Source organism: Sarcophilus harrisii, chromosome 2 (assembly GCF_902635505.1).
Source record: "Sarcophilus harrisii chromosome 2, mSarHar1.11, whole genome shotgun sequence".
NCBI lineage: Eukaryota > Metazoa > Chordata > Mammalia > Dasyuromorphia > Dasyuridae > Sarcophilus > Sarcophilus harrisii.
This window is the reverse complement of record NC_045427.1, coordinates 477,225,484-477,237,967: the sequence shown is the minus strand read 5'-3', so window position 1 is coordinate 477,237,967 and position 12,484 is coordinate 477,225,484. Positions and strand designations below refer to the sequence as shown.

At 44.6% G+C, this 12,484-nt stretch overlaps 1 protein-coding gene across 2 annotated transcripts in view; it reads left to right on the top strand.

Annotated features, from left to right (window-relative positions):
* Nucleotides 1-12,484, top strand: part of COL27A1 (collagen type XXVII alpha 1 chain) — a 241,862-nt gene that overhangs the window by 8,108 nt on the left and 221,270 nt on the right. For both annotated transcript variants that reach the window (XM_031954623.1, XM_023494250.2), the window contains exons 2-3: nucleotides 1,824-1,894; nucleotides 8,401-10,313. In XM_031954623.1, coding sequence (XP_031810483.1) covers nucleotides 1,824-1,894; nucleotides 8,401-10,313 — 1,984 coding nt within the window. The remainder of the gene's footprint in view (nucleotides 1-1,823; nucleotides 1,895-8,400; nucleotides 10,314-12,484) is intronic.

Below are 12,484 nucleotides of genomic sequence, written 5' to 3'. Positions count from 1 at the left end.
GTGTGTGTGTGTGTGTGTATTCTAGGAAATAATTCAGAAACTTAGTTGTTAGCCTTAAACTACTTCCCCTGTATTTTTGGTGCCTGACTATATTATATAGTCCATGTACATATGAAATGGAGAAGATACTAGCCTTCAGTCAATCACATTTAAAAAGTTCATGGGATTATAGATTTAGAGCTGGAAAGGACCTCATCAGTCAGGTAGTATAGCTACTTCATTTGATACATGGAGAAACTGGGTCTTGGAATTTTGTGGGATTTGTCCAAGAGCACACAGGTAGTAGATAGAAAAATGGAGACTTGAATCCAAGCCCTCTGAATCCAAATCCAAGACTATTTTCTCTATGTCATATTGGAAAGATAATATAACATGGAGTAAAAGAGCTCTAGCTGGAATTTAGGGGGCCCTGGAAGTTTTCCAAACTGCCTTTGAAGGCCCTTATCAGCCTTGTTTCTTTCTTTTTAAAATATGGAAGCTGGATTAAGGTCTTCCCTTGCACTGATAAATGATTCTGAACTGCCTGGTATTTCTTCCCTGTGCTGCCAGAGACTGGCATCCCTCTACAGGAGTGTAGATGCTGCAGTGAGGGTGTGAGAGGGAGAACTAAGGCCAGCATTCCCCTCCCCTCTCTCACTCCAAACACAGCCAAGCCTTTTACTTTAGCTGATGGAGGGTTGACTTGCACTGGAAACTAAAGGCTGAGTTCTGCCGAGGAAAGTGGGACTAGAACCTGTAGGGAAGAGTTTCTTTCTGGATTTCCCTGGCTCAAAGCTACTCCAGGGGCCTTAGGCAGAGGGGAGCTCTCATGGAAAAATTCAGGCAGGGGAACCTGTTGGGATTAACAGTCCCATCCGTCTTTGGCCACACTTGGAGAAACTGTTCAGTTTTTCCACTAATGCCAGCGTTGTCTTGCCAAAGTGTTTTCTGTCGATGTTTTGGTCTTTGTCATAGGGCCAAGTGTGTATAGAGTGGTCAGTAGAAGCTGGGCAATAGAGGCTGGGCAGCCTGGGCCAGATGGGACCCTTCTCTGGGTTCCAGTATGTCAGTGTTGCCATCTATCAGAAGTCCCTGGTTTGGAGAAAGGGGCTATAAGTCCCCATTGTTGAGTTTGCTTTCCTTTCTGGTCTGGGGATTCTATTGATTTTTGGTCCATGATGATACTGAAGAAGGACCCATGGTGTCAATGGGCAGGTGAGAAAGAGATAGGAGACATCATGCAATGGAAAGAACCCTGGGCTCTAGTCCAAGATCCTCCATTTATTTGAACAAGTCTTTTTTTTTCTTTGGACTTCAGTCTCCTTATATATCAAATGTCAAACCACTGCTAACACTTCAACTATTACCTTCCCTCAGAGTCAGGTAGACACAGACCAGGACCTTTTGTCCAAGAAGCTAGGAATAGAAGCTCCTTCTAAGGTTTAGACTCTACTGCTAAATTGACTCTTACTGCCATCATTGAAGGTGGCAACACTTTGCTGCCACCACCAATCACTTATCAATGGTTATCAGTGATCAGGTAAGCCCAAGAGCCCTAGACATAATGGTCTGCCAGCCTTTCTTCCATCCAAGCTGCCATTATCATTGTCTGTGGGAGTGACCATTGTGGAGATGGGAACTAGCAAGAACTTCCACAAAAACTGTATTTCCCATAAGGATGCTGATTCTGAGTCTTTTATCTTCACTTCCTTGGAGAGATGGCCATTTGTGGCTTTGGTTTCCCTTCTCCCCTCCTCACAAGTGTACCCCTTGGCAGTGGAATCTGGTTATTGGAGCTGGAAACTGATGTGTGTACTTTTTTGCTTTCCCTCTCTAATTCATAGGGGATTCCTCCTAGCCTGGATTGCCTTCTGCTCTACCTGTGGCCTGGCCATCACCCAAGGAGATCCTGAAGGTACTTTTTTCCCCTCTTTTTAAGAATTCATTACTTTAGGAAAAAGGAACAAGGGGGAAAACATTATTTCTGAGGGCTGTGGAGGAGAAACTCATGCCTTAAACTATGACTTACCTTTGGATGCTTCAGTTTTCTGCACCAGTAAAATGGGAACCATCATTATAAACTTCAAAGAATAGAAGACATTATTAGAATGTGTGCCTCTTTCCTGCCCCGACTGGATTTCAATATTCTACAAAATATGTACTGACTTTGTTTTGAGATATTGGAGGTGTGAGGGCATAACCCAGATGTATGGGCAGTACTCTTTATTTGATACATGTGAAAGAATTCAGTTATGATTCCAATAACTGATGGGTTAAGAAGATGAGGAATTTTAAAGTAAAGGAATAAGCAATAATAAAAACCAATTGATGCCTTTTGACTTTTTAAAATCAAAGTGTACCTGTTAGATTTATACAATATATAAGCATATATATATATATATATATATATATATATACACACAGAGAGAGAGAGAGAGAGAGAGAGAGAGAGAGAGACATAAATTTATTAGATTTGTGATTTTAATGGTCTAGAGAGCTCTTATAACATTTAAGGAATGGAAGAAATTGTCAGAAATCTTTGCTTTTTTTGTTTCTGACTGCATTTCAGTATTCTAGAAATTATATTTTGACTTTGTTTTGAGATATTAAAGGTGTGAGGGCCTAACCCAGATGTGTGGGCAGCATTTCCTAGTTTACACCTGTGAAAAAAGGGGGTTATGATTGTGAATACTGACAGCTAAAGAAGATGGGTGTTTAAAAGTAAAAGTATAAAGCAATAATAAAAACACTTGGTTTCTTTTAACTTTTAAAAATCACAGAATGACTCAGATCTATATAATATATAGACATATATACATATTATATTTATACATTTATACATATGTATTGCACACACACATATCCCTATTTAATCTATAATTTTCATGGTATAGAGAGTTCTTGAAGAACTTCCTCCATCAGTGCTGACAGATACTGTCCCTGAAACTTTGTGTCATAAAGAGGTGCCAGCAGGCACTGAGGGCTGAGTGACTTGCTGGTATTAACAGTGCCAGGATGTGTCAGAGGGAGAACTTGAAGCTAGATCTTGCTGACCTCAAAGCCAGCTCTGCATCCATTATGTCACATTTCCTCTATAGTATATGTAAATACTGTATTGCACCTCTATGAAGCAGGCAGGGCGAGTATTATTAATCTCATTTGAAGGACTAAAAATAAATAAATAACCAGGCTCAGAAGGATTATGTGATTTGTCTAAATTCATTGGATTAATCAATGAATTAATTTTTGTTTAGCCCTTAATATGTGCCGGGCCTGTACTGACTTCTGGGCATATAAAAAGAGGCAAAAGATAGCCCCTGCCCTTCCAGAATTTACAGTCTAATGGGATTAGATAGAGTTATGAGATATAGAGATATAAATATAAACAAAGATATAGAAAGAAGTTACTTACATAAGAGATAATGAATGGGGGGGGGGGGGGAGACACTAGGATTAAGAGGAACTGGGAAAGGCTTCTGGTACAAGGTGAGATTTTTTTTCTAGGATTTAAAGAAAGCTGCCCAGATCTAGAGTTTAGCCTTGTTTTGAGCCAAGGACCCCTTTAACATTCTTTTGAAGACTCCCTTCTCAGAATGATGTTTGTTGCCTATATTAATAATGAAAGAATATGCTAAATTTCAGTTGGAGGTTGATAAAAATAAAGATATAATTGATTTTCCATGTAATTTCATGGACTCCAGATTCAAGAACCCTTGATCTAAAGTTAAAAAAGACTACAGAGGCCACTGAGTCCTACCCCCCCCCCCTCCATATTTTCTGTCATTGTTCAGCCAGGTCCTACTCTTTGAAGTTTCCTTGGCAAAGATACTGGAATGTTTCATCATTCCCTTCTTCAGCTCATTTTACAGACAGGGAAACTGAGGCAAATAGGGTAGAGTGACTTGTCCTGAGTTATCCAGCTATTAAGTATCTGAGATTTGCACTCTAGAAGTGCAGTTTCATCGAGAAGATGAGTTTTTTGACTCCAGACCAGACTCTGCACCACTCCAGACTCTCCAGACTCTATCCACTGCACCACTTTTCTTTCCCTCATTTTACTGATGAGGAAACTGAGGCACAGGGAAGTGATTTGGTCAAGGTCACCTCAATGCTGTCAAGGGATTTCACTCCAATGCCATATTCAGGATCTCCAACTCCAGAAGCTGTGTTCTTTCCACTACGCTAAATTTATAGAGGTTGGTATAGATAGCTTCAGAATTGGAGGCCAGTCCCCCTGATCCAAGAGGAAGGAAATCAGTTTGGCATGTGGAAAACTGGAGTGAGATGGAGACGGGAGATAAATTAGGGAAGCTGGTAGTTTTCTTGGTGGTTACCCCCCTCTACCACAGGAGGGCTCGATAAGGGAGGCAGTGTGGGCTGGTAGAAGAGCCTGACGATCAGGGTGGCAGAGAAGGAGGCCATGGGTCCAACAAAGTTAGTAAGATCCCTAACCCTTTCGTTCATGGTATGGTTAGGATTAGAACTCCCAGGCCAGAGAACTCACTTACTGCTGAGTCTCACAACTCCCATTTCCTCTTCCTACTCACTGGGGTTGTCCCACCGAGGGCCAGGGGAACCTCCTGGGAGAGGGGAGGGTGGGGGTGACTCTCTCCACATCATGAAACATTTCTCCCCCATCTGTTTGTCAAGCAGCCACCCACTTGTTCTTAAAATAGCAGCACCTCTTTCTCCCTAGCCCTTGCTTTAGGGGCAGACAAAAGGGGAAGGAGGGAATGACAGCCTGGATTATAATCTGGGGACCCTGGGACTAGGGGTGAAGGGAAGGTTGTGAGCCTTGTCTTTGCTGTAGTGATAACCTAGCTTCAGAGCGGGATGGGGATGGGGTAAAGCCCAGCAGGACCAACCCAGCAATGCTTTTTTGCAAATGTCATATTTTCCAAATTTGCTTCCCCCTCCTCCCCACCCCCACCTCCTCTGCAAAGTAGGTGAACAGCTGTCCAGAGCCCTGAGTCAGGCACTTGGGGGGGGGGGAGGCGGTTTTGGAGCAAGGTTTATGTAATAGAGACATTTAGCCTGCTCCAGCTGGAGAGCTCCGTTGGGTTGGCTCAGTTCTCCCATCTCAACCATTTGGCCTGTTCTTACTGATTCCCTCCATACCCCCCCTTTCCCCCACCCCCACTCCTGACCCATCTCTCTCTCTCTTTCATTCCCACTCCCATCCCAGTGACCAGATATTCTTTCATTGGTACTTTTATGGCTCTTGTACAGAATGAAAACAAGGGCTCAACTCTGAATGAGTGTCCGGAACTCCGGATTTAAGCCTCAGTTTTTCAGGCAGCTAGGTGACACAGTGGAAGACCTGAGTTCAAAGAGTATAATAGTAAAAATAATGTTGCTGTGGTTTAGTCTTTTTTTCAGCCCTATTTGACTGCTTGTGACCTTATTAGGGATTTTCTTGGCAAAAGTATTGAATTTGCCATTTTCTTCTTCGGATCATTTTATACATCCATATCTGAGGTAAACAGGGTTAAGTGACTAGCACACAGCTAGTGAGATGAGTCTTCCTGATTAGCATTCTATTTATTGTGTCATTTAGCACCAATAACAATAATTATAGCTAATATTAATATTATGCTTTCTATGCACCAGGCATTGCACTGAGCATTTAACAACTATTATCTCATTTGATCCTCACACCAACCCAGGAGATAGGTTTATCCTCCACTTTATAGATGAGGAAACTGAGGCAAACAAGTGACTTGCCCAGACCACACAGCTAATAAATATCTGAGGTAGAATTTGAACTCGGGTTTTCCTGCCTCCAGGCCCAGCACTCTGCCCACTGTACCATCAGCTGCTTCAGACACTGACTGTATGACCCTGGGGATAATAATAACACCTACCTCTCAACATTATTGTGAGCAAAAAAAAAAATTGGGATCATGTTTGTAATGCACTTTGTAAACCTTAAAGTGCTATATCTCAATGTTAACTATTATTATGGTGGTTATTGCTGTTGTTGTTATTAACATTTTTATTTTGTAAGCCACTTGCCCTCTGTAGCTTCAATAACCTCTAAGGTTCTTTGCAGTCCTGAAGTTTTGCTTTCAGTGTCTTCTTCCAGCTTGGACATTCTGTGTTATGTGCATGTTCTTTGGAGCCTCTAACTTTGACTTACTTTCAACTCCAACTTTCTAATGTTCTGTGTTCTCCATGTTCTAGCTCTGACATTCTATGTTCTGAGGCACCTTCCAGTTCTAACATTCCATATCTAAGGTTCTTTCTGTCTCTAATATTCTGGGTTCTAAGTTCCTGTCCAGACATTTTTACAGCAGTCTGTATCCTCAGATCCTTTTTAGCGTAACCTTCTCTGTTCCGAAGTCTCTTCCCTTTCTAACATTCTGTGTTCTAAAGACTCCTGCCTTCTGTAAATGACTGTCCCTTCCAGATCTAACAGTCTATAATTATATCCTAGGAGAGACATGAAAGATAAGGTGCATATTATATAATCCTTTCCCCCCCCCCTTTACTCTAATACCCTCTTCCGACCTATTGATTTGACTGCAATAACTTAAAAAAGATTTTTATCTTTATAAATACATGCAAAGATAGTTTTCAACATTCACCCCGAAAGAACCTTGTATTCCAAATTTTTATTCCACCTTCTGTCTTCCCCTAGACAGCAAGCAATTCAACATAGGTTATACAATTCTTCTAAGCATATTTCTATGTTTGCCGTGCTGCCTAAGAAAATGCAATAACATTTTACTCCTTCCAAATCTCTCTTTACTGGGACTTGAACCCATATCTTTTCATTTTTTTATCTGAAAAAGAGAGAAGATAGAGGTCATTTAAATCTTAAAGATTAAATCTTAAAGAAAAGGGGAATGGATGGCATGGGGGGGGAGACTTCCAGAGACATTCATTTCAGACTTGATTACCAGGGTTGCTAAAGTTCAAGAAGATTCTGCCTGATCTTCCTTTTGTTCAGCTAGCAATTTAGAATCCTAGACTTTCCAAGATTGGCGAATTGTCCCCATCAGACCAGAGCTTAGGAATCTACCTCCTCATTGCTAATTCCCCAGTTACCAACAACTCACTCGACTCAGTTACTTCAGGGAACAAAAGGCCAAAAGAAGAAGAAAGGAGAGAGGCTTGTAGGATCTTATATAAACAAATTTGGGAAAGCTTTTTTTTGGAATTGTTGTTTCCTTTGGTCCATCAAATTCCATGATGATAATTACTGGGCGGATGTGGCCTGTCTTGGCTCATGGTCAGTTGTCCAAGCTCTAAGCTCTGGGCCAGAGGACAGGGTTCAGGAGGAAATCTAGATTGCTTCTTTCCCATAGACAATTACACTGGAAAGTTTAACAGGTTGACAAAAAATCCCTTTATCGCTATGTGACTTTCCCAGTCGGAGCCTTCCTGGAGACTTCAGTACCTTGTTTCAGGCAGGTCTCACGGGATCAGAGTTAGAAGAGACTGAGGGATTGTCAGTATCTAACCCCCGCCCCCTGCCCTGTGCTTCCTCAGGATATCTGCGGTTTCTCGGATGGGGGCCAGTGAGCCCTCAGCTTTAAACCTGTAATTCATGATTCCCAAGGACACACTCTCTGCATGCAGCACGAGGGAGCCTTGGGGATATTTCTTCCTGAGCATGGGGAGTTATGTTCTTGGTAAAGCAGCTTAGCCTCAAGGGCGGAGAGCAGGCCAGATGTGGATGCTCATGTCCACATTGCCTCTGCACAGAAGGTAGTCTTCTTGAAGGCAGGGCCTGTATTTTTGAGAATCCCAGCAGTTACCCTAGCGCCTTCCAGGAGGGATTTATTAAGCACAGACTGTGCTCCTGTGCAGGAAACTCTGGGGGTCTCAAGAGAAGGAGAAAATATGATGCCCTAAGCCCACAAGGTCTGCTTGGGAACATGAATTACACACATGGGGTAATAATAGAGACCAAGCCAGGCTAGCTCAGCATCACGTATTAAAGGCAGTGTTGACTGTCTCAAGCAATCAGAGAAAGGGGATATCATTAGGAGGAAGGAGGGTGGGAGGGCTCCACAGGGAGAGCAAGTGGGGCTGGAGCTGAGCTTTGATTGGAGGGAAAACTTTGATTGAGTGGAAATGGCCTTAACCAAAGTCCACGGGAGTTAGAGTGCCACACTGTGCAATGGAAGGAGGCTGGATCTAGAGTCAGAAGTACCTGAATTCGAACCTGCCTCAGATACTCCCTAGTGCTGGGACCCTGGGCAAATCACTTCACACTTACATTGCCTCAGTTTCCTCATTTGTATAATGGGTATGAGGGGTTCACCTGCCTTCCATGGTTGTCATAGGATTCGGGTGAAATATTTATAAAGCATTCTGCAAACCTTAAAGTGCTGGGTAAATGCTAGCCCTCATTAATGGGGGCCACACACTTCCCCACAACTGTAACTGCCTCGCCTTGTTTCCCGCCCCTAGATGTGGATGTCCTGCAACGGCTGGGCCTCGGGGGGAAGAAGTTGCCCGGCGGCCGGGCCCCAGGGCTGGCCCCCATCCCCCCAGGAGTCATCCCGTTCCAGTCGGGGTTCATCTTCACCCAGCGGGCCCGGATTGAAGCCCTTACAGGCGCCATCATTCCCACCACCTTCGGCACTGACCTGACCCTGGTGCTGAGCCTGTGCTCCCACCGAGTCAACAACGCCTTCCTCTTTGCTGTCCGGAGCCGCAGGAAGAAGCTGCAGCTGGGGCTCCAGTTCATCCCTGGCAAGATCGTGCTGTTCCTGGGCCAGCGGCGCTCCCTGGCCTTCAGCTACGACGTGCATGACGGGCGATGGCACCACTTGGCCATCAGTCTCCGAGGCCAGGGGGCCACCCTCCTCACCTCCTGCGGGAAGCACCGCGTGCCCATGGATCTGCATTTTAAGAAAGAGGACTCTCTTGATCCCGAGGGGTCTTTCCTCTTTGGGAAGATGAATCAGCACTCAGTCCAATTTGAGGGCGCCGTATGCCAGTTCAATATTTATCCTTCTGCCAAGGCAGCTCACAATTATTGTAAATATCTGAGGAAGCAGTGCAGACAGGCCGACACCTACCGGCCACTGCTGCCCCCTCTTCTTCCCCTCCTTCCCCAGGACTCCGAGGCCCATACCCATCTTGGCCTCCAGCCCAGCACCTCTCTGCAGAGCCTGAGGAATCTGACCACTGCGATGCCTTCGCTGGCACCCCTTAGAATGGCCAAGACCACCCCGGCCTTGCCCAGAGCCCCCGGCCAAGGTGCCAGGGCTACATGGGTGCCCTCAGCACCGGCCGGGCTTGGGGCACCCCCCCACCCGCCTGTGAGGACTAGTGCCGCGGATCCCCGGGCGTCCCGATCCCCCACAGTGGGTACTTTGGTCTGGACCCTACCAGCAACTGCAAAGCCATTGCCTTTCTCTTCAGGCAAAGCTTCCTCACCTGGGCTCAGGCCTGCACTGATCACCCCTCAGAGCAACTTGACCAAATCTCCCGTTCGCGCCATGAAGCCCATGCCCCCATCCAAGGCCAGTGTGGTTAAAACTCCCCTTGTTCCCAGTAAGCCAGTAACTCCTTCAGTCACTGTGGTCCCAGCTAAGAGGCCCCATCCCCTGGTCAAGCCGGTGCTGACCTCCCCTGCTAAGAAGCCAGTGCCCTCTGGCTCTCAGCCTGGCTCTGCCAAAGCCCCCCTTCCTCCCACAGCGAAACCAGCCCGTCAGAACCCTGGAACAGCCAAAGCTCCTCCTTCCACTGCCAAGCCAGTGCTTCCCGCCGGGCGGTCCTCCCTTCCCGTTACCCCCATGACAGCGTCCCAGGCTGCTCGGGCCAACGTGGCCAAAAACCTCCCCTTTACCAGCAAGCCGGCCAAGCTGACCCACCCTTCCATTAAGTCATCCTTGCCAGCCTCAGGTCCGAGCCTAACCCAGACCCCTCGGCCCCCAGCAAAGCCGGTGCTTCCTACCGCGGGGATCAAATTGTCCAGAACAATCCCTCCCACCTTCTCCCCAGGCTCTCCTCCTGGGCTCAACTCCACTGGTGACAGAAAAGTGGTTGAGCCCGCTGTGAAGAAGGAATTGACTCCAAAGAGCACCCCCCAGCCACCCAGCCATCCCAGCCCTAGGAGGACTGGAGCAGTCCCTAGTACCGTCTCCTTCCCTTCAGGCCTGAAGAACCTGACCACGTGGCCCAGCCCCAAACAGGCTCAGCTCAGCCGTACAGCTGCCCCGGTTCTCCCACAGCACCCAGCCTCCAGCTCCCGTTTTGTGGGCGCCGTCACTCTCACTCACACAGATGGATACCTGTTCTTTGATCCAATTGGGCCCACCTTGTTCCCACTGCTGTTGGGCCCTCCAGGGCAGAAGGGAGACCCTGGCCTCCCGGTAAGTTTAGATGCTTCGTGTGCTCTCTTCCATCACTTTTATACTAGAGTGTAAGAGGCAGTGGCTGTAGAAATCACTCATCTGGTTGCTGTTTGCTCCAGTCTTTATGGATACCCCAGGAAGCTTTGATGAGGGTCAGAGCAACTCTGCTGTCCCAGAAAGAACACTGGTCTTGGAGCTAAAGGTTATAGATTCAAATGCTAGCCCTTCCAATTATTCTCTGATGGACTGGGTTAAGCCGCTTTTCTTGGGCCTTCAGTTCCCCAGCCAGAAAATGAGGGGAGTTGGGCTAGATTCCTTCCAGCTCTGAATTCTATGAGCCTGTGCTTTTTTGTCATTTGATAGGTGTAAGTCCAGGCCTGTGAAGGATGCCCAATGTTTTCTTACTTCTCTTGACTTTATTATCTTGATATATTAAGTAAGGCAACATGATATCATGGAATTAGAATGGAATTTGGAATCAAAAGAAAGCAGAATTTGAATTTCTTCCCTTGATACTAGCTGTGTAATCAAAGGCAAATTCAGTTCAGCTGGATGAGCATCCTTTAAGCATAGAATATGTTCAGGCAACTGCAGGGCGTGTTGGGGATCCAAAGAAGCAGCTCTCAAGGAGCTTCCATTCTGCTGGGGAGAATCATTTGCCTCTCTGAGCTCAATTGTAAACTTGGATAATATTGCTGTAGATATTGATCCCATAGGGTTGCTTTTTATTGTTATTGTTATGTTGTTTGTTTTTAGGCCTTTCCTTGTGATTTTATCTGTCTAGGGCTGGTGCAGAAATTTATAGCCTTACAGAGTTGCCTGGCTGGTTAAGTGATTTGTGCAGGCTCATACCCCCAGCATATATCAGAGTCAGGCCTGGAACTGAGGTCTTTCTGAATCTCACCAGCTGTTTCTCTTATAGATTTGAGGAACAATTTAGCTAATGCATATAGAATGCTTATAAATCCCTATTTTTATTTTTAGGCTATACATGTACAAATTTATTTTTTTACATATTTTCATATAAGTCAGGTTAGGAGAGAAAAAAATCAAAGCAAAAGGAAAAAATCATGAGAAAGGAAAAAAAGAGGTGAAAATAATGTGTGTTTATCCACATGCAGTCTTATAAATCTTTCTCTACATGCAGATAGCATTTTCCATCCAAAGTCTCTTGGAATTGCCTTGGATCACTGAATTCTGAGAACCAAGTCTATCCTAGTTGATCATCACACAATCTTGCTGTTGCTGTGTACAATGTTGTCCTGATTCCTCTTGTTCACTCAGCATCAGTTCATATAAATCTTTCCAGACTTTTCTAAAAACAGCTTCTTCTTCATTTTTCAAAGAACATAATATTCTATGACTTTCATATACCATAACTTATTCAGCCATTCCCCAGTTGATGAGAATCTACTCATTTTCCAGTTCTTTACAGCAAGCTGCTACAAACATTTTTGTACACGTGGGTCCTTTTCCCTCTTTTATGATTGTTTGGGATATAGACTGTGTCACTGCTAGATTAAAAGGTGTGCACAGTTTGATAGCCCTTTGAGCATAGTTCTAAATTGCTCTCTAGAATAGTTGGATCAGTTCACAACTCCACCAATAATGCATATAATGCTTATAAATCTTAAAGCATCATATAAATGTGAATTAGTTTTAAAATTATGATTATGACATATTGGAAAGATGTTAGCTGATGATAGTAGTTGTGTACTTGGGATGATAACAGGATATCATTTTAAAGTTCAGCTGGCATAATCATTAGATTATAGTTGGCTTACTAAGGTGAGATTTATGCTATAAAGACTGAATTTCCTCCCAGTTGTTTTGCTGATAATTCTCCAGTGGCTTCCACTAAACAGAAAATGATGCCTCTCTATCTTTGTGAAGAATGTCCCTTCTTGGGTTGTATGACCTTTCAAATGGAAGAACTAGAATTCAGATTTTGTCTCCCTGAGACTAGTGCTTTTTTCATTACACTACATGTTTATGGAAATTAAAATCTTCCTGGGGCATGGATCTTCACCCCTCCCCAGAAGAATTTCCTTTCTTAGGTTGTTGGATCACAGGATTTTTTTTAAGCACTAAAAGGGACTTTAGAACTAATGCAGGATCATAGGGTCACAGACCTGCAAGGGACCTTAAAGAGGATCTAGTTCAACTTCCTCATTTGACACATGAGAAAA